The sequence below is a fragment of the Dasypus novemcinctus genome, chromosome 15, assembly GCF_030445035.2.
Source record: "Dasypus novemcinctus isolate mDasNov1 chromosome 15, mDasNov1.1.hap2, whole genome shotgun sequence".
Classification (NCBI taxonomy): domain Eukaryota; kingdom Metazoa; phylum Chordata; class Mammalia; order Cingulata; family Dasypodidae; genus Dasypus; species Dasypus novemcinctus.
The window spans coordinates 100,535,887-100,562,776 of NC_080687.1; the positions used below are offsets into that span (position 1 = coordinate 100,535,887).

At 44.6% G+C, this 26,890-nt stretch overlaps 2 protein-coding genes across 16 annotated transcripts in view; one reads left to right on the forward strand and one right to left on the reverse strand.

Annotated features, from left to right (window-relative positions):
* Positions 1-2,506, forward strand: part of NEK5 (NIMA related kinase 5) — a 98,760-nt gene extending 96,254 nt beyond the window's left edge. For all 15 annotated transcript variants that reach the window (XM_058276764.1, XM_071208323.1, XM_058276761.1 and 12 more), the window contains one exon: positions 721-2,506. In XM_058276764.1, coding sequence (XP_058132747.1) covers positions 721-988 — 268 coding nt within the window. In that variant the 3' untranslated portion in view covers positions 989-2,506. The remainder of the gene's footprint in view (positions 1-720) is intronic.
* A 4,676-nt stretch (positions 2,507-7,182) lies between these two features.
* Positions 7,183-25,806, reverse strand: ALG11 (ALG11 alpha-1,2-mannosyltransferase). The gene is made up of 4 exons (XM_004447075.4): positions 25,688-25,806; positions 20,814-21,044; positions 13,713-14,644; positions 7,183-10,357 (listed from the first exon to the last, which is right to left on the reverse strand). The coding sequence occupies exons 1-4, from the start codon at positions 25,729-25,731 to the stop codon at positions 10,086-10,088; spliced, it is 1,479 nt and encodes a 492-aa protein (XP_004447132.1). The 5' UTR covers positions 25,732-25,806; the 3' UTR covers positions 7,183-10,085.
* Between the last annotated feature and the right edge of the window lie 1,084 nt (positions 25,807-26,890).

A 26,890-nucleotide genomic window follows, 5' to 3' on the forward strand; every position in this document is an offset into this window, starting at 1 on the left:
TTTTTTTTTTAAGGAGGCACTAGGAACCAAACCCAGAAACTTCCATGTGGGAGAGAGGTGCTTGAGCCACCTCCACTCCCTGCTTGTTGTGTCTCTCATTGTGTTTCCTCATTGTGTCTCTTTGCTGTATTATCTCATTGCCTCAGCTCACTGTGCCAGCCTGTTGTGTACAGCTCCCTGTCTTGCTCTTCCTCTTTAGGAGGCACCAGGAGCTGAACCCGAGACCACCCAACACTTGAGCCACATCTGCTTCCCCCAGCCTCCGTGTTTTCACCTTAAATTGACGTGAATGTCTCCTGTAATGTGTTGGCAGGATTAAAGGAAATGCAGTGTGTGTAATGGGCCCTGGGACAGTGACTGTACACAGGGAGGGCTCAGTATATGGCAGCTGTTTCATTATTTTCTTTTTTTCCTTAGTCTCTCTTTTTCTTTTTTTTTTCTCTTCTCTCCACCTCTCCTCTTAAATGTAGGTATAGGTGAATATTGTCAAATAGAGGTTGTTGAAAACAAGACCAACAGAACAACAGTCTGATTCTCCCAATATTGGTTATCACTTAGAGCAAAACCAGGCTGCTATCATAAACATACTTTCTAAGCACTGTGAAACACCGCTTTCATCCTGCTCAAGGGAAGGTGGGGAATGAGAAGAGGAACTAGCTTCCTTTTGGGTTCTTCTGTGTGTTGACATCAAAAAGTTGATTTTTACCTTTTACTATTTAGAAATTTTGAAGAATCTGAAGATGAGCTGAGAGATGAAGTAATAGAATCCTTAGAGAACCTCACTCTGTCCAACGAGGGAGAGAGAAGAGAAGAGGCTTCAGGTTCCTCCATGTCTGCTGATAAGTCAGAAAAAAAAGATGGAAGAAGCACTCTGAAATCTGAGAAATTAGATTATTTGGAGACTATTTCTACTCCATCCAATGACAAAATTGGTGATGTGGGTGAAGACCAAGGAACACCACCAACCAGTCAACACATGCATGTGTGATTGTTTCTTTCCTTAAATAAGTTAGTTTCTATTAGTTATGCTATCTGTTCGATTGCAGGTCATAAATATTTATTTTTTCTGCAAGGGTTTCCCAGTCCTTGTTAATTTTCCTTTCAATTTATACACTAGAACTAACTTTTGAGTCTAATATCTAATATATATTTTAATGAAATTATTATAACTACACTATTAGCTGTAGTCTATTGTTTATGTAGAAATGAATGTTTTCTACTCTAACATTTTTTAAGGACTCTGTCAGATAATGCATGTGCTGGACAGAATAATGGCCCCTCAGATAATCTCGCCCTGACCTCTGGGTGCGCGTTCTGTGGTGCTGGGCAAAGGGGCGGGCAGGTGGCGGGCGGGCACGGCTCAGGTTCTCATCAGCTGACTCAGGAGTCGCCTGAATTCTCCAGGTGGGCCCGGCGTGACACCTGCCCTCAGAGAGGAGGCAAGCAAGCCATGTGGCTCGGTGGTCGAGCGCCTGCCTCCGCGTGTGGGGTCCTGGCTCCCCCACCTGCCCCACCCGGTGCTTCCCTCCGGAGGTCCGAGAGGAGGCCACAGGCTGGCAGGGGAGGGGCTCGGGGACATTTCAGGGGTGTGAAGCAGGCCTTAGGGGCGGGGGTAGCTCAGTGTTGAGCGCCTGCTCTGCGCGGACAAGGCTCAGGCTCAGTGCCTGGAGCCTCCTAGAAGGAGGGGAGGCCGGCCCTGCTGTTGCTGGCTCTGAAGCTGCGGGAGGGCTCCCGCGCCCAGGAGCAGGGGGCGCTGGAAGGCGAGGGAGCAGGTGTCCCTCCAGCCTCTAGACAGGGACGCAGCCCTGCCTGCACCTCGATTCCACCCACAAGCCCCATTTCAACTTGCCCTCCAGGACTGGAGGATGCTAAATGTATGTCTTTTCAGTCCACTAAAGGTGTCGTAATTTAGGGCAGCGGTAGAAAACCAAGACAATACACAACTCCTTCATCTACAAAGAACGAGTCTGCCACTTTATAAAACTGTGCTTTTGAAATTTTAGTTATACTGAAATTTTTGAAGCCGATTTTGATTTGAAAATAAGGTTAATTGAGCAGAGAGAGGAAGAAGGCGTCTGTGTAAATCATGCACTAAATTATCTTTTTGTCATATATTTTATCAAATTACTTTTAAGTGTATGGATTATAAACTTCTTGATTACATCTGGATTTTTGTATATTATTGTGGTCTTCTTAATATATGATTAGCATAGTGTCAGAAATGTTTCTTATATGAATGAATCCATGCTAACCCAGTTTCCTCATTGAGACTGTAAGCTCTTAGAAGCAGGAAACGAGACTTAAACTTTTTTTTTTGTACTGATCATCATCATAGTCTGGGTTGAACCTGTGCCTGGATCGGTGTCTGTTAATGCGATCACTAGGGATGTATCTGCTACGGGGAAGCACAGCGTGATTATATCTATTTTTAAATTTTTGATTATCTTAGCTGGGAGAATTTTGCTTGAATTATCTGCTCCACAATAAAAATAAAACTAAAATGGCACATTGATAAATTGTTGAGCCGAGAAAACAGAGATGAGGAGGGGTTGGTCGACTGGCCTGGGGGGCGCAGGCGGGCCCTCCCCGCCGTGAGGGGCGGCCAGTCTTTTGTGCCCCTCTTTTCCTGTGCTGTTGAGGGACTTTTCCAACTCGGCGCAGCCACCACGTGCGAGGGAATGTTCAGCGTGGCCCATCAGGACGCCCCGAACCAGGGCTGCTCAACCTTTTTTGTTCCACGACCCCTTTGCCAGTCAGGTGAAAACCACGGACCCTTCCTCAGTCCAGAATGTACTGTGTGGTATTTAATAAGTAGATCACATCCGTGCCAGCGCATCCCCAGAACGCTGCTTTGAATTTCAGTTCAAGCTCACTGACCCCTTGTAAGAATCCCTGCTCTAAAATATCTTTAAATTCCTCACCCCGGGTTCACTTCAAAGCAGGTAACTCATGCCCTCGCGTCCTCGGCGCCGCCCTCGCGGGGTGGTCGGTGTAAACATTTAATTGGCTTTCAGGGCAGTGTCTTCAGACAGAGCAGATCTGCGGTGGCTCCCTAATTCTCTTCCTGAGCAGTGTTTGAAAGCACCAGCGATGAAACGTGGCCCCTGGAAAGCCCAAGGGCCCAAAACCCCAGACAACGACAGGCAGAAAAACCTGAGTGACGGTTTTAAGGGGAAGGTTAAGGTTCGCTCGGATGCCAGGCTGCTGGTTCTGGCTCCTTCAGGAGGAGCCTCCACGCCTGTTAGCCCCGCAAGGCTCTGAACGCTCTGCTGGAAGCTGGAAAGGATTCCTCGTGTGGTTACCCTTCCACATCGCGACGTTCCTCATCGTGGTTTCGCTGTATCACGGGCTGGCATAAGAAATCAAGTGGGAATTTTGAGTTTTGTGGAGCCACAGATGGCATGCGAAGGTCAGCAGATGACACAGAGCTTTGAGAAACGCAGAGATGCATAAAATATATGTAGAATATTGTATACTGCCTATGACCCAACGCTTAACCCAGATTTTACAATAAGGTACTGTGAACACCCCATAAAAGAAAGAAAAAAAGAATCAGACTTCTTGTACAGAGAGCCAGAAAATGTACGGTGGCTTTTCCAGGTGGCGGGCGCCATGCGCCTGGCCTCCAGCCCGGGTGCGGTGCGGGGGGGGGGGGGGGGGACTGCTCAGCTCTGCCGGGCTTCGGGCTTTGCTCGCCTGTGCCGCCCGCACACCTGCCTCCAGCACCCTCCCCCCTCCCGCACCCTGCGACTGGCTCAGGCTCGGTGTGGGTGGTGAGGGACTCCGAGGTGTCATTCAAGGTGGACTGTCGTCTCGCTCCACTGCCGTGTTGTCTTTCTCAGGCGGGCCTTGTTCCTGCACGTGGGAGGGCGTGAAAACGGTCAGGAGGGGAGTCTGCGGCAGGCTGGGTTGTCGCCCTCCGTTCTCTCTTTCTCCTGCCGGAGTGTCCCTCTCGGCCATGGTGATCTGGGGCTTGGCCACTTGTCTCCTTGCGGCCGATGGAAAGGGGGCAGGTGTGCCCATGTCCCGTTCCCAAGCCACGGCCTCAGGAGGGACGGCACACCCTTGCCATCGCCTGTAAGAATATCCCAGGGCAGGTGGCTGTCCAAGGAGGGAGCGGAGACGCTGCGCAGGCCTGAGCCCCTCTGCGGCCCGAGCCCGCGCTGCCCAGTGACCGGCCGGCCGACCCCGGCGGCAGACAGCGCTCGTGAGCCGCTCGGAGGTAAGGTCTTCCGGCAAGCCCTGGCTGCCGCGCCGCCTCTGAGGCTCTTGGGGCTCCACGGCGTCCTCTCAGCTTAGCCACCCCTAGGGACCGAGGCTGCCACCACGCTCAGCAGTGCTGGAGCTCGGCCCACGGGCTCGGCTGGCGTGCCACGACTCCTTCAGCCACGGGCGGGGGCAGGGAGGGCGGCCCCTTCAGAAACACAGGGATGGAGGGGGGCAGGGGCAGGGCCTCACGGAAAACCGCACAGTTGTTCCCAGAAGACGACGAAGGGGCTGCTGCTCCAGCAAAATCAGGAGATGCGTCTAGCATGGCAGTTAAGACCCTTTAGCAGCTGCTCTGACACCTGCCCTGTCTTAACCCCCGCTCTGTCGCAAGGGTATCCGACCCCAGAGCCAAGCCAGATCTCTCAGGTTTCCCACGTCCCAACCCTCCTTCTCCCATTGTCCTTTCCTAGTGCCTTGCTTCTGTTCTTATTTCCCTGCATCTGTTATACCTACCGTCAGCACTCGGAGTTTCTCCGTGAAGTCTCTTCCAATCTCAGAATGGAACTTCTTTTTTATTTATTTTTTCATTACTTTATTTATTTCTCTCCCCTTCCCCTCACCCCGGTTGTCTATTCTCTGTGTCTGTTTGCTGCGTGTTCTTTTTGTCAGCTTCTGTTGTTGTCAGCAGCATGGGAATCTGAGTTTCTTTTTGTTGCGTCATCTTGCTGTGTCAGCTCTCCGTGTGGGCAGCGCCATTCCTGGGCAGGCTGCACTTTCTTTCGCGCTGGGCGGCTCTCCTTACGGGTGCACTCCTTGTACGTGGGGCTCCCCTACGCCGGGGACACCCCTGCGTGGCAGGGCACTCCTTGCGCGCATCAGCACTGCGCATGGGCCAGCTCCACGCGGGTCAAGGAGGCCCGGGGTTTGAACCGCGGACCTCCCATGTGGTAGACGGACGCCCTAACCACTGGGCCAAGTCCGCCGCCTCAAAATGGAATTTCTGATTCCCTACTCTGTGCTGGCATAGCATTTTTTTAATTTAAAAAAATTTACTGAAGTATATTATTCATACATGAACTTATGTAAGTGAATAGTAAAAGTTGTGAATTTACAAAAACTTCTTAACATCATACTGAGCTCCCATACATCATCCCACCACCACCACCACCTAGCATTATGAAACATTTGTACCAACTGTGAAAGAGCATGGTCAACATGTTACTAACTACAGTCCCTATCTTACATTTCATGTATTAGCTTTTTATTGTTTTTAGGAGGTACTGGGGATTGAACCCAGGACCTTGTACATGGGAAGCAGCTCCCATGTGTTGGCATTTTTAAGACTCTCTTAAAGTGCTTATTGCCTTTTCACTCTGTAATATACAGGCAGTCCTCAATTTGCATGATTCTGATATGCAGGTTTTAGTTACCATTATCGAGTTAAATGGTATCAGTCCCTCAACAATATGGTTCTGTTTCAGTTATCACAGTGCCAACTGCAACTGCATAAACGTATGAATTAGCTGCTAGTGCTTCTGTCCGCAAGTCACTTGGTAAATAACAGATGCACTTTATCATCGGTGACCAGTTATACCACTTTTTTCAGTCTTTCACTGCACATCTGTTAACTTAGTTCATGCACAGAAGGCAGAACATGTAGTTGTGTTGCTTCCTTTTCTCCCAGGGATAAACCTATGCAATATTTTACAAAAATGGGTACTCTAAAGAGGGAATTGGCAGAAGAAAAAAAAAGTGCAACGAAAAGGAAAATGGTAAGTTTGAAAATGAAATTCAGATTGAATATAAATGAAATTATGGAAAAAACAGCTGACTGTGGAACGCTGACACTGCTGCTGTTTGATACGCTAGGGGCACAGCCAGAGGACTTAGGGAAGCGGAGTATTGACATGAATGAGAATGGTTGTGACAAAAGGATGAATATGTCCCAGAGGAAGTGACACCAGCCAAAAACACCAGTCAGAGATATTTCATGATTTTGAAAGCAGAAAGGTTAAAATGTTGGAAGCAGAGCCAAAGCTAGAGAGGAGGATGACAATTTGCCAAGGTGTAGAAAAGATGCTTGTTCAATATTGCAAGTTGGATGATGAGCAAAAGAAGGGAAGTACTATTCAAATTGCTCTTGATATATTTATTTTTTTAAAATTAAAGATGTATTTATTTATTTCTCTCCACTTCCCCCCCACCCCCCGCCCCAGTTGTCTGCTCTCTGTGTCTGTTTGGTGCAGTCTTCTTTGTCGCTTCTGTTGTTGTCAGCAGCACGGGAATCTGTGTTTCTTTTTGTGGCATCATCTTGTTGTGTCAGCTCTCCGTGTGGGCGGTGCCATTCCTGGGCAGGCTGCACTTTCTTTCGCGCTGGGCAGCTCTCCTTATGGGGCACTCCTTGCATGTGGGGCTCCCCTACGCGGGGGACACCCCTGTGTGGCACGGCACTCCTTGCGCACATCAGCACTGCGCGTGGGCCAGCTCCACACGGGTCAAGGAGGCCCGGGGTTTGAACCGCGGACCTCCCATGTGGTAGGTGGATGCCCTAACCACTGGGCCAAGTCTGCCACCCCTTGATATATTTTTTACAAAGTAAAACTTTGTGTTTCTAATGTTTTAAATTATAGTGTACTAAAATATTGGCTTTACTATTTTTCATTGCCCCATACTGTTATAACTGATACCAATTTTTAATATTTTGACAATTTTTTAAAGAACTTGAAACAATCCTAACTTTTCCCATTGATTATCAAGACGGCTTTGCATGGCAGAGCGGGCGTGGTTCAGTGGCTGAGTGCCTACTTCACATTTACAATCCTGGGTTTAATCCCTGGAATGTAAAAAAAAATGCTTTGCACAGTTTGAGCTTGGCCATTTTTACAATTCTGTACTAATGTGCAAGGTGAAGTCTCCACGTAGGTATAAATAGAATTTACCACTCTGACAGCAAGCTCCTTGAGGCTGAGAGTGCTGAGGTATTAAATCATAATGCTTTATTTGAACATTAGCACTTAGGGACGAAATTATTGATCAGACCTACATGTGTTTAAAGCATCTTAGAAAAATTATGCCTTTTGCTTACAAAGGCAAAGCTATCTATGACAGCTGTAAAAGTGATACTTTAAATGGTATCAATGGCTGTGCCAACACTTCAGCCCCCTACTCTTGTAATATTTACATATAGCTCAAGGTATTTTTCTTTTTTGCAGCACATAGCTGTAAAGCATTGAAATCGATGGCTCTTCAATGCCAAAGGTGGCCTTAGATTTAGCGTGGGGCAAGAGGGAAATGGAAGAGCAGTGGCTGAGGTAAACTACAGGGGCATAATCTGACTCTAGTAATTTCTTAAGGTTGTAGCTCTATAATAGAAATAGCTATTAATTGTATTGATTGACAGATTTAGCATAGAAACGCTCTTATTTATATCCATAATCCTAGAGTCTAGGATTAAACAAATATTTAATTAAACAAATATTCTGAAAGCACTGATAATCACATTGCCCCTATCTCATAATTCTGCCTATAAAATGACCTTGTAAAAAATCCAGAAAATTATTAAAATAAAGTTCATGAAGCTCTACTTTACTTGTATGTTTGAAATATTCATTAAAAAAAAGAAAAGTCTGTTAAGCCTGACAACCTATTCTTGGGCACCAGGGCAAGAAGACTTTGTTTTTGCCTCCCCCCTACCTTTTCTTTTTAAAAATTTCTTGGAATGTGGAGCTTGGAATTATTAGGCCATAATAAGTAATGCAGAATTGGTAAACTACATGAGGGCTATAAAAGGCCCCACACTGGGAAAAGTATCCAAGATAGAGGAAAATCACTCCTTTTTATGCATATTTAGATGTAAAACACAGTTTGGAGACTATTATACACAGAACATGCTATTATACTTTATAGCTTACACTGGAAATAAGACTGTGACCTACTACTGCTTTGAGTTGAAAACATAGCGTAGTTGGGCCACTTAAAAGCAACATCTTATAGAAACTGGTAGTCACAAGTTCTCCAGACACAGTCAACATGCTGCTTTGACACTTTCCATGGTAACAGTCATTGGAAAAAAAAAAATTAAAAACACATAATAGCACATTTTGAATGTTGAAAGTGAACATCTATGCCAAAGTATATTTTCCAGTCACATTTGTGATAAATGAAAATCATTCTGAAGAAACAAGTTTAATATTTTACAGAATTCAGTAATCCTTTCTTCCTTCACTAAATCTTCCACTTTAGCTCTTCCATTTCAATTTCCTTATTTTCAGTCCCATGATTTTCTTTGCATAGCCTGAATGCAGACTCTGCAGAAATATGAACAATGTAAATGGTACGTAGATAATGAGGCGGCTGGATCAATGAGAGATTATAGAGGAAGGAATAATGTACCTCTTTCACGGGCTGCTAACAAAATGTACAGACCGTGAAGGAGGAAAATTCATCAAACTAGGAGAAAATGAGAAAGTATGCAGAAAATGCTAAAAGTTATTTATACATTGGTCCACTTAGTCATAACTGCACAAACATAGCTTCACTTTTCCATGCTAGTAATTTTCTGTTAAATTTATAATGATTTGTAGCTACTGACTTTGTAACCAAACTGTACAGAGGGGAGCGGATGTAGCTCAGTGGTGGAGCGCCTGCTTCCCACGCATGAGGTCCCAGTTCTATCCACAGTACCTTCTAAAAAACAGTAAAAATCTGTACAGAGTTGTACTGCACTGATAAAGATGGGATTACAGAAGATAATTACTATATATTGTTACCCTTAAAGTAACTTTTTATAAATTTCAAAGTACTTTCACATACTTTCCATCTCAGCATCACAACTCTCAAAGGAAGTGAGGACAGGTATTATCACCTGCAGATTCTAGATGAAGATACTGAGGCTCAGAAAAATTAAGGGGCAGCTTTTTCTTTTGTTTCATTTTTCTTGGTGTGTTCAGGGGCAGCTTTGATGTTGAAAGAGCAGGTATTTGTAAATGACGAAGCCGAGGCCAGGCCCAGGTAATCTTACCGCTAGTCCAATGCTCTTCTGCCATCTTACAATATGTGACGCTGGTAACAGACCATGCAGGAAGTATACGAAATAAGAGCAATTCACCTGGATATTCTCCCTCAGGCTTCTTAAATCAAAGACGGAGCTGACTGCCAACCTCTGAGATGTGGAGTTGCTGAGGCATAATGAGAGAGGCCCACAAAAATGTGCTTCTAGCACTAAAAAAAAAAATTTCTGCAAACACCTGGCTATGGAAAGGATTACTGGCAGTACATGGGCCTCTTCGCCCATAAAGCAATCCCAGCTGGCCATGTCTTTTGACTATAAGCTTTTAGAACATGATTAAATGTGTTTAAAGATTCTTTCAATAAAATCATTACGTATATTCAGAAGAGTCCCCCATAATATTGTTTAGTATTTAAATGTACCAGAATTCTTCTAGGTGTTCCAAAAATGTCAGAACAATTCTAAAGTGCTATTCAGTTATAGCATCCATTTTCCTTTCAACATTTCCTTCAACTCTATTTTCTAAAGTGAAATGATCTGACAGAAAGGATTTGAAAAATATTACACCAAAATCCATGGTTAATTTTTTCCTTTCAGGTTGATATTTTTCAGAATTTGAGACTACACACTAATTTAAAGTTTTGTATGTGTAAACTTTAAGACCTTTTTCACTACATAAAATGAACTTTTCCATTAATTTAATTTTGCTTTTTTTTTTCAGTGACATAAAATCTTGGCTATGTATATGCCAGTGAGAGCACAGCTTAGGCTGAAGTCATCCAACAGGGAATCAGTTTAGAACAGTATTTACATATGAAGGGGTTTAACCATTTTATATAAAATATCTTTAATTTGCATAGATACAGCATTATTTAAATAACTTTTCCACAGATGATAGGAATGTCACTTCAAACTCCTGATCAGAGAATCTGCTCACAGAGGCACGGGCATTTTTCCTGATTTCGAGCCTCTTTTCCTCAGACATGGAAAGAATATGAGCCAAAGTCTCAGCATAGCCTTCCTCATTTTCCGCCAGAAATCCAGTTATATCTCCTTCGTAAGGAACAACAATGTCAAGCTTCGGCCCCCCTGAATTGTGTGCAAGGATAACTGTGCCAGCTGCCATGCACTCCACAACTCCTGAAAAGATCAAAACGTGTAGTTAAATATAAGGATGAGCAGGGAACCCTTATAATTTTACGAAACTCATGAGAAATTAAATTTCTGTAGGTCTTTTGCTCATCTAACTTCTATGGTGGAAATGAAATGATTTTGAGTTTTTTAGTTTTCAAAGCTTCACAATAATGTGGCTTCATTCTTAACTAAAACAGACAAGTAGAACAGTGTACAGGAAGAACAGTGTACAAGAGATCTATATGCTGCAGAAAATAAAACAGAGTGGAAGACTAGCGAACATTAGCAAGATGTTAGATAATCGGTATAGAGAGACAAAATAAATAAAAAGATTTCAAAAGTAAAAAAAAATTTTTTAGAAGGTACTGGGAATTGAACCCAGGACCTCATACATGTGAAACAGGCACTCAGCCAACTGAGCTACACCTGCTCCCCAAAAGTAAAGTTTTAAGAGTCTAACTTACAGCATTAGCAGTAAAAAAGAAAAAAGCAGACCGCCTTAGTGAAGCACGCTGTTGCTGCTGCTTCCGAGACTGCTCGGCCTTCTGAGAAATTTGACTTGCATGTCCAATAGTGACCTAAAGGGAAGCCGCAGTTGGTTTCTGCCAAATGCACATGGATGAGGAGTATCAATTACTTTAGTCTTAACTGTGTTCCTAGAGACCTGAGCCCTTCAGAAAATGATTTCAGTGACTATTTTCTCCATTCTCCCAAGAATGGTAACACTGATATTCTAGAAGCATAGGCGAGAAATTAGATCATGATGTTTTCTTCACCACTGGCAAGTTGCCTCTCGGGCACAATCCAGACCTGCCACGCCTCCGCGCCTTCTCAGGGGCCTCAGCCTACCCAGGTTCCTCCCTCCCTCCTGGCCCTTCCGCCCAGCACTAGGCTGGTTCCGCACATGCACCTCCCTCAGGTCCCCTGTCCTGCTCCCGCCATGCCCTTCACTGCCCTCTCACAGAGACCCGTGCTCAGGGGGCGTGGCGCTCCCCTTTTCCCCAGCGTTGAACGGGCCGCCCCTGGCCCCTGCCCGCTTCCCCACCGACTGCGCGGGCTACTGCGCGCGGGCTGGCTGCGCCTCCTCCCTCACCAGCGCCGCGCGCACTGTCTCCTGCCTTCCCCTTCTCCCCCAGCTCTGGAGTTCCAGACCCTGCGTGCTGCGGCCTGCCCCTCCCTGGCCTACTGCTTCTCTTCTCCTTGGCCAGCTCCTCTTCCCTTCAGTAACTACCCGACGACAGCTCGGGCCGTGGTTTTGGATCAGGTCCCTCTCCTGTGCTTCAGACTCAAACACAACTGCCCTGGACACATACACGTGTGTGGCCCGCAGACAGTGCCGACTCTGCAAGTTCAACCCCGGGCTCGTCAGCAGCCTCTCTGCTTCAAGTTCTCCTAGCGAAGCAAACGCTTCTCACACCACTGTCCAAGCCCAAACCCCTAGGCGGTCACCTCGGATTCTTCTGCCTACCTCACCTGACACCTTGGGTACACTGCCAAGTCTTTTCAATGCTATTCATAATTGTGAACCCACACGCCTCCCACACAGACAGTCTCTGTGGGTGTGAGCTCATGTGTGTGAGTCTTTGAGGAGCCTATTAAGATGGAGCCAAACTGAATCAGGGTGGGCCTTAATGCAGTATGACTGGAGCCCTTGGTAGAAGTAGAAATTTGGACACAGAAGTAGAAGCCACAGAAGGAGCCAGAAGGTCACGTGATGGAGGCAGAGTTTGACTGCCAGCAAGCCACCACCAGGACGCTACAGAATTCAGAGAATGTCGCCTGCTGATACCTTTTAGACTTCTAGCCTCCAAACTAGAGCAGAAAATTCCTGCTGTTTCAGCCAGCCAGTCTGCGGTGTCTGTCACAGCAACCCCGGCAGACTGACACCTACCAAGTTTAGACTGCAGGCAGCTCTCACCCTGGTGGCTGCTCTAGTCTTGCTCTCCCTGCTCCCCACCAACCCACTTTCCACACTGCAGCCAAAGTGAACTGTAGGGAACAACGCAGTACTTAAAATGCTTCTCTTCTGTGGCTGCAGTAACACGGCCATGTGGCCACCCCCAGGTCCCCCTGCCCGGGCCACAGTGAACTCAAAAGAGGCTGCTGGTGGCCCCTGGTGGCCCCTGCCCTGCACCTGCTGTCCTCCCGCTGGAAAATCCCCCTCTTCTGCCTGGCTGGCTTCCCGTTGCTGCCAGGTCCCAGCCTAAGTGGCACACCTCTTTCCTGGGCAACTGCCCCTGAGCCCACAGATCTGTCACAGCACTTAGCACACTGTGAGCACCTGTTGAAGTTAGTGCTCTGAGCCTCTGATGTAAGAATAGCTCCCATTGCCCAGTCACATTCCCAGCACCTGCCCGAGTGCCTGGACAGAGCAAAGGCTCAATAAGTCTCTGAGGAAGGAAGCATAGACATCTGTGTTCGACCCCATGCAAAAGGTTTCAGATCAACAATTTCTTACTGAATGTGGGGGCGTAGCACTGTGCTAGGGACAGAAAAGTGTATAAGAGAAATCATAAGTGTTACTATTAGAAATTTCACTTACATGTTTTTCTATTTTCCCCTAACGCCTAGAGTACGCGGCACAAAGTAGGCACTTGATGAATATATACTGAACCCAATTAGACATGAAACAGTACCTGATTCTATGACACATGCATGCTTAACAGGAGGTCAGAAACAGTAACAGCAGTTTGTTCTGGAATAAATAAGAAAGGCTACAGGGCAAGGAGATTTAAGCTGCACACTCAAGTTGAACACTCACGATGGGACTTCGCAGTAATGAGTGTAGAATCAATAAAAGAACCAAATGAGTTACTGTGAAAAGCCCCTCTGCAGACCGTGGTTCTCAACTTTGGTACACAACACAATCACCGAGGAGTGTATTCTAGTTTGGTAGTTCAGCAGGGGGAGCGTGGGCCTCGCAGTCTGTTCCGTACGTGGACGGGTCGGATGGGGAGAGAGGACCAGAGGACATGGCAGTTAGCAGCAGGGGCCCTCTAGCTCAGGTGCCAGGTCCACACCGCGCTGTGGGACCGATCGTGGGCAAGTTCAAGCCTTTTTGTGCCTGAGTTTCTCCAGTTATAAAATGGGAATAAAAGTAGTACTGATCAAATTGGGTTTTACAGAGGATTAAGTTAGATAACACTTGTAAAGGCCAGGACTCAGCGACCCCCACACACTAAATGACCAGTAACTATTAGCTACTATCATTAACTACTACTGTACGAGTCTCAAATGAGGAAATCATACTTAGTGGACTGGGGGAAAAGAATTGGGATTTCTAGAATATTATCATTTTACCAAAACAACCTAAAATATAAATCACAAGGCACCAAACAAGTTGTTTAAAGGAAAAACTCACCAATCCCAAAATGCTCATTCCACATGGTATGAAGACCAACTGTTGCTTCAGACAGGTAATTCTTTAGTTCGTCAAATGGAATATTTATTTTGAATTCCACATCTTCTTGAACTCCTAGAGCCTCAGAAAGCTTTTCCAGTTGACTCACCCTAAGCTCATCGTCTTTGTTACGACAGCCTCCAATGAGAACAAGCTTAAGTGGAGGCAGTGATGCAGCTACCTTCTTCTCCCGCAATTTAGCAAAGGCTCTGATCTGCAAAGGATGATTCTTTTCAGGCCTGAACTGACCAACAGAAACCAGCAAATGACCTGGGGTCATCTTTTTCTCCTGTAAGGGAATGTCCAGAAATGTCTGCACATCACAAGGTGGATAAACAATGCTAGTGCAGTTCCCAGCCTTCCACAGCGAGAGAATGTGGTTTAGTGTCCAAGAGGAATTGACCATGACCACGTCGCTGCGAGAGCCGACGAGGCCGTAAATAAAGGCGAAAAGATAGTAATAGATGAGCTTCACTCTGCTGAGGAAGGGATTCCTGGTAATGAAAGCCGCGTTGTTAAAGCCAGCGCTGTGGCTCCTCACCGCCGAGAGCATGTCGGCGCTGATGGTGGGGTAATGGACATAGCTCCCAACTCGGCAGCCCCCCACGTACTTGAACAGAGGCAGTGTGAAAGCATAGCCCATCGAGTCGATGTAGACGTCGGGAACACACTGCATCAGGGCTTCCCAGCCGAGGAAAACGGATCCTAGGCTCTGGCCCAGCAATGTGAAGTGAGGATAGAGTGAATCTTCCACAAGGTAGCGTTTCCTTAAGAAAACAAACTTCACTGGGCGACTTAACCTGATGTTAAATCTTCTGAAAGCACCTTCTAGTATCTGCTCACCACTGACATGAACATCACCAGTGTAAACAACATAAACTGCTTCAGGGTACCTAAAACAGAATATACATGAGCATTTCATTAGTTCTGGTTAAAATGAAGCAAAGCGTTGCAGATAATCATTTTCTCACAATCAGAAAGAAAGACACTTGCTTTAATACTAAAAAAAAGTTTCCACTATCACTCATTGCACATCCATTCCTCAATAATTAAAGTGTTAGTCATTCAAAATGACTGTCTTTGCACAAAGCAGATACCAATAACAACTGCTGATTTATGAACAAGATGGTTTTGTTTTTAGGAAATAGAGAGTTTTATTTTGACAGCTTTCTCAGTATAAAAGTGGTAATGAAATATTAATAAAATACTCAAAATACTTATAAAAAGTTAAAATTCATGGAAGGCATCTTCAGACAGGATTGTAATGCTTAAGTATTACTCAGTGCTTTTATCTGAGAAAAATATTTTAGAAACTAGCTCTTGTGCAATACAACTGAAATAGAGATGATATAGTTATTAAGATTTTTTAATGCTTTGGCCTCCCTCTGATAGTGCTTATAATTATTTTTCAAAGTCTACTTACTCTCTGCTATGAACTGCTAGGTGCTAGGAATACAAGAATGAGAGAGAAAGTCTTTATCCTTAGGGAGCTCAGAGCAGTGGGGACAACACATATATTAAATAACTGCAAAATGTGTGATAGCACTGCTTGAGATAGCCACAGGATGCTGTGGTAGCCTAAAGGGTGACTACCTAACTGCGCCTACTAGGCATTTCGTGCTTTTAAAATGTAAAAAGGATGGTCTTCTTGGGTAGGTCAAAGATGGTCACAAATTCTTGGACACTTTTCCCTTCTTCAGGAAACTATATACCTTCATCCTGATTAACACTGGGCTCTGTGCCTGCTTTGACCAGTAGAATATGGCCAAAGTGACACTGTGTCAGTTTCTGGACCCAGGCCTAAGAGTCTGGCAGCTTCTACTTCTGTCTCTTGAATGGTCACTGTAATGGGAATCAGCTGTCATGTAAGAAGTCCAACTATTTTCAGACTGCCATGTTGTACATAAGCCCAAGCTAGCTGTGTGTGTGTGTGGGGGAGGGGGCGGGGGGAGGAGAGAGAAAAGAGAGAAAAGAGATGCCTCGCTAGCTCCAGGGGGTTCCAGTCACCGCAACCCAGGAATCAGAGAAGTGGGTAAAGAAGCCTTTGGATAGCTCCAACAGACTCCCAAAAGAACCCGTCAATCCCCAAACCCGTGAGATATAAGAATAAATTGCTGTTTGAATGCCATCTTCCTGCTAACACCTTTATATGGCTTTCCATAGCACCCGGAATAAAATGGAAACTCCCTACCTTTGTCAAACAAATCTCATGTGATCTGGGCCCTGCCTCCCTCTCCACATCCCCTTCCCTTCTCTCCCTTGCCTACCAGGCTTCAGTCAAGCTCACAGTCCTTCCTAGAAATGTGCAACACACATCGAGTCTACAAGAAACATAACTGAACAAACCAATCACATTTAAAGAGACCGAAACAGTCATCAAAAATCTCCCAACAAGGAAAAATCCAGGACCAGACGGTGTCACTGGTATATTCTACCAAGCATTTCCAAGAAGATCAACACCAATCCTGTTTAAACTCTTCCAAAAAAATTGAAGAGGAAAATTACCCAGCACGTTTTATGAAGCCAACATCACCCTAATACCAAAGCCATATAAAGATACAATTACAGACTAACTTCTCTAACGAACATAGATGCAAAATTTCTCAACATAATACTTGCAAATAGAATCCAACAGCATATCAAAAGACTAACATATCATGACCAAGTGGGATTTATTCCTTGTATGCAACGGTTTTGTTCAACATAAAACCAATTAACATAATACACCACATTAACAAATTGAAGGAGAAAAAACACACTTGATCATCTTGATTGACGCACAAAAGGCATTTGACAAAATCCAGCATCCTTTCTTGATAAAAACACTTCAAAAGATAGGAATAGGAGGAAAATTCCTGAAAATGCATAAAACGCACATATGAGAAACCCACAGCCAACATCATACTCAATGGGGAAAGCCTTCCCTCTAAGACTGGGAGCAGGACAAGGATGCCCACTGTCACCACTGTCATTCACTGTTATTCTAGCACAATATTGTAAATATTGTACCAGAAGTTCTAGCTAGGGCAATCAGGCAAGAAAAAAAATAAAGGCATCCAAGAAGGAAAAGAGAAAATAAAACTCTATTAGAGATGACATGATCCTGTATTTAGAAAATTCTGAAAATCCTACAACAAAACTACTTGAGCTAATAAATAAATTCAGCCAAGTGGCAGGATACAAGACTGACAGGCAAAAATCAATGTTTCTGCACGCCAGTACTGAACAATCTGAAGAGGAAATCAGGGGAAAAGTTCCATTTACAGTATCAACAAAAGGACTCAAATACCTAGCAATCGATTTAACCAAAAATGTTTAGGATGTATATTCAGAAAACTACAAAACAATGCTAAAAGAAACTAAAGAAGACCTAAACAAATGGAAAGGCATTCTGTGTTCATAGATTAGAAGACTAAATATTGTGAAGATGTCAGTTCCACACAAACTGATATATAGATTCAAGGCAAAACCAATTAAAATTCCAACAGCCTACTTTACAGAAACAGAAAAGGTAACCACCAAATTTATTTGGAGGAGAAAGTTTACCTGAATAGCCCAAAGTATTCTAAATAGGAAAAGTGATGTGGGAGGACTTTCACTGCCTGACCTTGAAACATGTAACAAATCTACAGTGGTCAGAACAGTGTGATACTGGCATAAAGATAGACACATTGATCAGTGGAACAGAACTAAAAGTCCAGAAAGATACCCTCACCTCTATGGCCAACTGGATTTTGGCAAACCCACCTAGTGGGACAAAACAGTCTCTTTAATGAATGGTGCTTAGAGAACTGGATATCCATTACCAAAATAAAAGAACGAGGACCCCTATCTCACTCCATACAGAAGAATCAACTTGAAATGAGTCAAAACCTAAATATAAAAGCCAGGAACACAAAACTACTAGAAGAAAATATAGGAAACCATCTTTAATATCTTGTGGTAGGTGGTGGTTTCTTGGATCTTACACCCAAAGCATGAGCAACAAATGAAAAAATAGATAAATAGGATGTCCTCAAAATTAAACACTCTGTACCTCAGAGGACTTTGTCAAAAGAGTGAAACAGCAGCTAACTCAATGGGAGAAAATATTTGGCAATCACATGTCCAAAAAGGGTTTAATATCCATGATATATAAAGAGATGCTATGACTCAACAATAAAAAGACAAACGACCTAATTGAAAAATGGGCAAATGACTTAAGACATTTATGTAAAGATGAAATAAAAATGGTGAAAAGACACATGAAAAAGTGTTCAACATCACTAATGATTAGGAAAATGGTAACTTAAAACTACAATGAAATACCATGTCATACCGATCAGAATGGCAACTATTAAAAAGACGGAGAACTGCAAGTGTTGGAGAGGCTGTGGAGAGACAGGAGCACTTATTCACTGTTGGTGGGAATGCAGAATGGTACAGCCACTGTGGAGGATAGAGATTTGCCACGAGAACCAGGAATACCACCACTAGATACATACCCCGAAGAACTGAGAGCAGTTACAGGAACAGACATCTGCACACCGACTTCACAGTGGCATTACTCACAATTGCCAAAAGAAGGAAACAAGCCAGGTGTCCATCAACTGGTGAATGATAAAAAAACTGTAGTGTTTACACACGATGGAATATTATGCAGCTACAAGAAGAAATGAAGTTGTGAAACACAGGACAACATAGATGAACCTGGAGGACATTATGCTGAATGAAGCAAGCCAGACATAAAAGGACAAATACTGTATGACTGTGCTATTATGAACTCATGGAGTTAATAACTAGAATACAGGTCACCAGCAAACAGAAGGTGGTTAGAGATCGGAACACTGAGGGTCAACCTGTGCAGAACTGATAAAAAGGTCGCTTATTAGACTTTGGAACTGAATAGAAAAGGTGAAACCACAACATGGTGTTTACAACTAAAAGTGCTATTATATGGCTATGACAGTGGCTGAAAGGGAAAGGCTAAGATCATGTATATTACTATAAAGAAAGCTAAAAAATGTAACATGAGGCTTTAGAGCATAGTAAAACCTCATGAGAAATGAGTAATATTACATATATGAGACTGTGTTTCTTTGAAACTGAAAAATGTATGTTAATGTTACAAGATGTTAATATAGGCAACAGAGAAGCACCCTACAAACTATACATTATGCTAAGTGAAAGAAACCAGACCCAAAGACTTCATATTGTATGATTTCATTTATATAAAATGTAAATATATTTCAATTTATCAGGATGGAATTAGATTTAGTGGTTAGTAGGGCTAGGGAAGGATAGAGGGATTGAAAGGTGACTTCTAAGGGGTTGGAGTTTTTCTTTTGGATTAATGAAATTGTTCTAAAATTTTTTGTGATGAACGTACAACAGTGTAATTATACTAAAAGCCATCAATTGTACACTTTCAATAGATTTATGGTATGTGAATATATCTCCATAAAACTGCTTTTAAAGAAAAAGTTAATGCAGGGAAAAAAAAGTGGATTGTAGCTTATATCAAGTCCTGAAATATTTGTAGCAATTAACTTGGGGGAGTAAAAAGGTCATTTCAGAAAAAAGGAACCCTATATGGAAAGGCAAGGAACCTAGAGAAGGCATGCTGCCTTCGGAGTTTCTCTAGGACAGAGCGCTGGAGCAAAGCATATTTGAAAGCGTGGGGAGGGATAAGAGATATAATGTAGGAGGAGCAAGACGGAAAAATACCTAGTATGTCTTACTGTTTGGAAACGTTTTTCCTGAGGGGAGGTTGTGCACATTAGAGGTGCTGGGGATTAAGTACAGATATGATGAAACTTGACCACTGCCCTCAAGAGCTAGATTCATTGAGTTAGAGTGACAAAGCAGACAGGGAATTATGAGAGGGCAAGAGCAGGAAGGACCCCAAGGAGATGAGAATCCAGCTGGGATTGAAGAGAATTGTTTGGATTTACGGAGTCACAGAAATTGGCAGAGGAAATACAGGAATGGTGGCTGGAAGTCAGGGTGGGCCAAGAATAACAGAAATGTGAACTGAGGGAATTTCAGGTCACGGCCTTGGAACTCCATGGAAGGCACGTGTCCTCACATGACAAAACAATAATGTAACCTACACTTCACTATGGATGACAGCCTGACGTTCTTTTATAAATCCTAAAAAGAAAAAGATTATGTTCTTGAACTAATCCACTCCTTTGGGTGTGGGGACCTTTTGACTGGCCTGTCAGGGAGGCACGGGCCAGCTTGGGTCTCCACGCTCTTGCTGGGCCTGATATGAACGGAGACATAGAAAGAGAAAGCAAGCCGCTGTTTTCGACCCTGCCATGTGAGAGAGGACGCGAGGATCACTAGCACCTGAAGCGTGAAACCCCCGAGAGGCTGGCCCCTGGATCAGTTCCAGGCGGAGGAGAGGAGCCACATGCCTGACAGTCCACAGCTGAAGTCGGGAAGAAAGGGGAGCAGCCAAGATGGAGAGAGGCGGCCAGGAAAGAGACAAGCCCTGTGCCTGCTGCCCACATCTGCGCTCTGGGAGATGGGAGTCAGGACTAGAAATAGGTGCCTCTGCAGAGACTGGCCTCAGTCTTTGCCGCACAGCAGGACACTAGGATCACAAGTAGCAGCTGACTCTGGTGAGAAGGCATCTCTGCTGGTGCTTTGACTTTCGACACTTCTCAGCCTAGGAACTATAAGCTTTTACCCTAAAAAAAACCCCCACTATCTAAGCCAACCCATTTCTGGAACTTTGCATTGGCATTGCTGTGGCAAACTAAGACACTACGCATTATGCCTTCTAAAAGAGAATCATAAAATGTTTCGGAGGTGGGATGGGGAGGAGGAAGCCTAGAACATTAAATGACATGTAAGTAATTTAGGGCTATCCAACTGGTAATGATATCAACCAAAATTCAACCGGACCTTGCAAGGCAGGTGGGCTTATGAAAGCGGGGTTTCCTTGGTGAAGAAGAGTTAAGAAAGGGAATCACTGGATACAAATACAGACACTAGAGAAAGATGAATTTCTGGGTAATATGTTTAAAAAATAGTAACAATATAGAAAATTACCTAGGAAAGATGCATACCTACTTTTTCTGCAGGGCTCTTAAGGCACACCATAAAACTCTCTCTCCTCCGCCGCCAGCATTGCAGTATGGATGAAAAAATGCAATCACTATTTGTTTTTTTCCATTTTTGCTAATTAACATTGACTTTTTCTTTCCCTGAAGGTACAGTCTGAGTCCCCAAAGGACAAGGACCAAACATACACATAAAGCTCCACACACCATCAGCCCAGGGAAGAATAATGAATACAAAAATCTGAAACAAGAAGGGAAAGGCGAAAATCAACATCAAGCCCATTAAAAGAAAAATGACTACAAATATCAAACCAAAGCTACTTTCACATGTCTACTTTGTGTATCAGTAATGAGAAAATTTTTATAGTTTTTAGTACTTTACAAGTCTTACAAGAGTCAGCTATTCAAATTCTAATGTTACAAAGTATCCTGCATTAAAAGTGAAAGTCCTCTTTAATTCCAATCTTTACAGCATGCTAGCATTATTGAATATAATTTTTTCTTAAAAAGCAGTGAAGATTAATGCTGAGCCACTTTTTCTAACCCAGTGTATATGTTAGGGATTATAGCACATTTAATTATTAACCTAAATGAGCCATGGTTAGGAAGGGCGCTGGACCCTCAACGTGACGACATAGGTCTGGAGTGATCAGTGTTCCATTGGCTAAAAGTTTTGTGAGGTGGTAAATCATTTTTATCCTCTCACTTTACCTCAGGAAGAACAATTTCTGGGGTAAGAGGAATGGAATTTGGGTTTCTCCTTAATTCCATTATATTTCTAGTTCTGCCTTTGATTTGTTTTCAGGATCTTAATAACACTCCCTACCTCTACATGAAGCTGAAGGAGCTGCCAACATTCCACTAATGTGCTACCTACCACACGTCAGCACACTTACTTCCAAGTGAACTGTTCACAGATCTTCCACTGCTGCCAGGTGGACAGAAGCTCCTCAAGGCGAGGACCTGGTCTTGTCAGCCCCAAATATCCCCAAGGCCTAGCATGATGCCGGGCACAGAGAAGGCCTCCAATAAACATGTGCTGACTCAGGGCAAGATGTCTCCTCTTTGGGAAGTATTTAAATTATTTGCAAAATAATTTCCTAAGGTTGTGTTTTTCCCCTAGGATTGGCCAATATTGTTGGTATCTAACAACCTTTTATATTTTTACAAAGAATTTATCTACCTTATGAGGATTTCTCTTATAAAGGATTCAAGGAGCTTATAGCACATAAAACCAGTAAGATACTAAAATGTACATAATGAAAAGTCAGGACTAATTTCTTTTTTTAAGGAGGTAGTGGGGATTGAACCTGGGACCTTAGACATGGGAAGCAGACGTTCACACCGCTGAGCTACATTTGCGCCCCCAATAGAGAATTCAAGGTGGCATGTATGTGGGGGCAGGGGCCCTCGATGTGCTGGCCCTATGTTTTATACAGCAGAATACAGCAGACTGGGCTCTTGGCTGCTTAGTGACCAAAGCACATAAGATGCTTGTGCAGTTACACGGAATACATAGAGGTATTCTATTGCTATTTAGTTCTGAAATAAATTTCTCATATGGATTTTCTATTATGAATTAGTCCATTACTTGAAGAGGTATTTGACTCTTCAAGGTGATTTGGCCTCAGGATACCTTTATACTCTAAAAAAATTACTGAGGACTCCACACATTCGTTTACATCAGGGTTTCTCAGCCTTGGTATTAATTATATTCTGGTCCAGATAATTCCTTGCTGTGGGAGGGGGCTTTGTATATTTAGGATATTTAGCAGGATCGCTGGCCTTGACCCACTAGGTGCCAGTGGTATCCCTCCAGACACAAATAAAAAATATCTTCACACATTGCCAAATGTCCTCTGGAGGGAAAATCACCTCTGGTTGAGAACCACTGGTTTACATCGAATATATCAACCAAAATTTATTCTATTAGAAATGATAGCTGAGGGATTAAAAAAAATGATTGAGTCATTAAAACAAATCCATTCCATATTAACATATTTTTTAAAAATAAAATAACTATACTCTCCAACACGAAAAAAGAAATCTAGTAAGAAGGGCATCACTGTTTCATAGTTTTGCGAATTTCTTTATCAGGCTTAACAGAAGATAACTGACTTCTCATATCTACTTCTACATTCTGTAGTGACATGTTGTCTTGGTTGAAGGATATGAAGAAAATTCAGGTTCACACAGATACGCAGTAAGAAAAGGGAGGGGTATATTTAAAAACCTTTTCAGGTAGTTACAGATATTTTTCTTTGATACTATACCAAATTAAACAAGTAGCAATTTCTCAAAGGTTTGGTGCAACACAGAATCTGAAACCCTATCAATGACTTTCATTCATTCATTTATTTTTTTTACTTATTTGGTCGCCCCCGCCTTTCGGCTGTCTTTTTCTTTTGCTGTCTCTTCTCTGTGTCCATTCACTGAGCATTTTTTTCTATATCTGCTTGTCTGCCCTTTGTTGCGTCATCTTGCTGCGCCAGCTCTCCACAGCGCACGGGCCGTCAGCTCTCTGTGGTGCACAGGTGAGCCTGCCTTCACAAGCAGGCCCCAGGACACAAACCCAGGGCCTCCCATATGGTAGACGGAGCCCAACTGATTGAGCCACAGCCGCTTCCCTATCAATGACTTTTTTATATTCTGCTGCATTAAAATCCACTGGTCTATCTTGTGCTTTGAATGGATCTACCACCTATAAATGATTCTGTAACATCATGAAGTGATTATCTAGTAAATATTGGTTCTTAAGTTATTTAGACTTTCCCAAAGTTGACACATTTCACTACTCAATATCCAAAAATCACATTTGTTAATATTGCCTCCTATCAAGAAAATTTTAGCATTAGGAAGCAGTCAAGCTTAGACTGATAGATACAAGTTTTCCAAATTTTGAATTTCCACTTGAAAGCTCAAACTTTGTCACTGGCAACAAATTCTGTCAAATATCCAAGTCATTAATACCATAGTTTCTTAGTTGTTTTTTCAAGTAAAAATGGTGTTCCATGAAAAACGTGTCTAAGTCAGCAGCACCTTAGACAATCCTAAAAGAGAGAACCATATACCTCAGTACACAGCAGTAGTGCTTTATGTGCCCTCCCCATTTTCTTACACGAAATATTAAAAAAGATGTAGACTTAAGGGCAGACATTTAACAAAATCAATATTTTTACTGTTACATCAGGGACATTCTTAGGTAAAACTGACTGTTTTAGTTTTTTAAGCTGCAAGTCCATGGAGGGAGAACACAGTGACTAAGCAGAGTTTGGTGCACTGCCTTGATTTGTACTAAGGAAGCTTTACCCACTCTTACTTTTGGCACATGTCAACACAGAGAAAATGACAAATATTATCTTAATTTGATTATAAAAATAGTTTTGATCTCCAGGACCCCCTGAAAGGGTCTCGCGGAACCCTAGGGGTCCATGGAACACACTTTGAGAACCACTGCCTTAAAGGATGAACAGTTCGACAAAAGCAAAATGATTTGTCAGTCCTTTACCATTTGGAATATAAATACATCAGTTCATAAAAGCAACATTATATAAGGCAATTTAAATTCCCAGGACAAGCGTTCAAAAGCCTGTTTTTTTACTTAAAATGTAGCTAACACACAGAATCTAAAGATTTTTTATGACATTTTCTTCAAATGATCTGCTACAGGGTTTTCAAATTGAGCTATTTAACTTAAAATCAAGGGGAAAATCTAATACCTAAAGTTGAGCCAGACCTTTGAGTCTGATCAGTTTCAAAGATAAACTTATAGACTCTATAAGTTTATTAAACACTCTGTAGTACTTGAACATCAAAATTATCCACTTTAAGATTTGTTTAAAAATAACTAAAACATGTGTCCTATTTGTTTACCCATACTTAAACACCAGGCTTTAGAAAGATAACTCATCAATAGTGAGTCATTCAGCAAGCATTTATTTAGCTACTATTATGTGCAAAGCACAGGTTTAGAAATACTGAATGCAGGGAAGAACATGAAGGCTCTGAAAATAGACTTTTCCATTCAAAACGTTTTAAATAATACTTACAAAATTTGAAATAGCGAGGACAATCAGGAAGAAGAAACAATATGTGAACTTTGGAAAGAATATGCTGTTCAGGAAGCTATCCTGTGAACTATAAATTATGAACCTGAACAAAAATGTGTAGGTGTTACAAGAACTGAGTGGATAGAATATGATAGGTCTTCTGTTTCATCGGTTTAGGGCAAGACGTACAAAATAGAGCAATATTATAATAACAAATGTGGAAAAAAGTCTACGAGTTTTTATTCTCCCCTTCCCCCAAAGGTTATCAGTGGTTAGCTCCTGGAATTCCTGGCGACTTTTCCTTTTTGCTGGTCTGTGTCTTAATTTTTCAACAATAAACAAGGTATTAATACCACCTGTTTAATGAAGATAAAGGTAATAAAAAACATAAAGCACTGGATGATAAAGAAACAGATTCAATGTAACCTTTATATGTAAATGACATTTGTTAAAAACGTCATTTTTGGTGAGTTAATTAGGAGAAACTAAGACAAAAGAGGGAAGATCTCGTTTCTCCTTGACCAGTGAGAGACATGATAAAAGATTTGTGGCTCAGCTATACAAAAAATAATTTGTGACAGACGACTCGGAGTGCCAACAAGAAAAGGAGAAAGCTGAAGCAGGGAAGGAACCTGGAAACCTCGCCAGCCGAGGAAGAACACCTGGTCTCTCCAGCCCACAGACCCCAAAGGGAGAGGAGGAAGCGCTGGCCTCGGGAACACAGCCTAGACTCGGGGCAGGGCAGGTCCATTTCCGCACACGTTAGCTGCACTGGCCGAGCAAGGACCACCGCCGAATCGCAGACGCCCGCGAGCCCACAGCACTGGCGCCTCACCTCAGCGACGCGCACAGGCACCAGCCCCCTCCGGCCGCCGCCATCTTTCGCCGATCCCCGAAGACCGGAAGCGCTCTCCGTCCCTCTTCTCTATAGGCTCCCGAGGAGGCGTGCGGGGAGTCCCCGCCCCCACGGACGTACTGCGCGTTTCAATTGGTTGCTGGCGGCAGCTTCCCAAGGCGTCCCAGCCAATAGAGTCTGCCGAGGTGGAGACTCGTTTTCGGCGCGTGGCAGCCCCCGGGTCCCGCCCCCGTGTGGGCGGTGCGTCGCAGGGGGTGGGCGGAGGGGCGTGGCCCGGCCCGCCGGCCCCGCCCCCGCCGAGCCCCGCCCCGACCGAAGCCCCGCGGGGCTCTCCAGCTGCAGTCTGAGCCCCGCGCGGCGGAGGCCAATGGGAAGCGCTGGCGCGGCCCGGGTCGATTTTCCAGGTGCGGAGTCCACTCCTGCCGCGGCTGCCGCTCTAGGGCTTGGCGGCGCCGGGGGCAAGAGCCAGGCGTCCCCGCCACCGCCCCCAGCGCCACGCCGCGCCTCCGGCATCTCGGCTGCGGTCCGCCGGGCCCGCGTGCTCTTCTTTCTCCCCGCACGCCCGAGTCGAAGACGCGCTGATTCGAGGTAGCGGGGACCAGGGAGGGCGCCCGCCCTGGCTGGGGAGCCTGAGGCCCCGCCACTGGTGTGGGTGAGGGTCCAAGGCCGACACTCAACACCCCCACCCCCACCCCAGCTCGGATTCCCGCGTCCGCCAAGGGGCCTGGGCGTCCCCGGCCGCCGCCCGGGTGGACGTGCGCCGGGGTTCAGGGGCCGGGTCCCCGGCTCCCAAGGGGGGTGGCTCCAGCCCTCGCCGGCGGGCAGCGCTGAGCCGCGCCTCTCCCCCGGCCAGGTGACCTTTGTGCTCCGGACCCGATTAGAGGAGGCCGGCGGCTCCGAGGGACGATGCCGGGGCAGGAGGGGCAGGTAGGAGCTCGGCAAGGGCGCCGGGAGCGCCGGCCCCCTCCGCCGCGCCGCGGCCCACCCTCCCGCGGGACCCGGCGGCCCCCGCCCCTCCAGGCCCTGCCGTGCCCGGGCGGGCCAGGCCGAGCGCAGGAGCCCGGGGCAGGGCGCCTCGGAAGCCAGCGCCTGTCGGGGAGGGCGCGCCAGCCCCGGTTCTAGGCCACTTTCCAGAGGACCCTGCGCTCTTGGGCACGTCTTCGTGCAGATGCCGGAGCGTGC

What these genes read in the sequence shown, in the direction of transcription:
- ALG11 (XM_004447075.4), bottom strand. Translation starts at nt 25,731, where the DNA reads ATGGCGGCGGCCGGAGGGGGCTGGTGCCTGTGCGCGTCGCTGAG. An exon ending in TTAAGAGCCCTGCAGAAAAA is followed by an intron (nt 14,645 to 20,813) that starts GTAGGTATGCAT and finishes ATTCTGTTTTAG; the next exon opens with GTACCCTGAAGCAGTTTATG. An exon ending in GAATGAGCATTTTGGGATTG is followed by an intron (nt 10,358 to 13,712) that starts GTGAGTTTTTCC and finishes TGATCTTTTCAG; the next exon opens with GAGTTGTGGAGTGCATGGCA.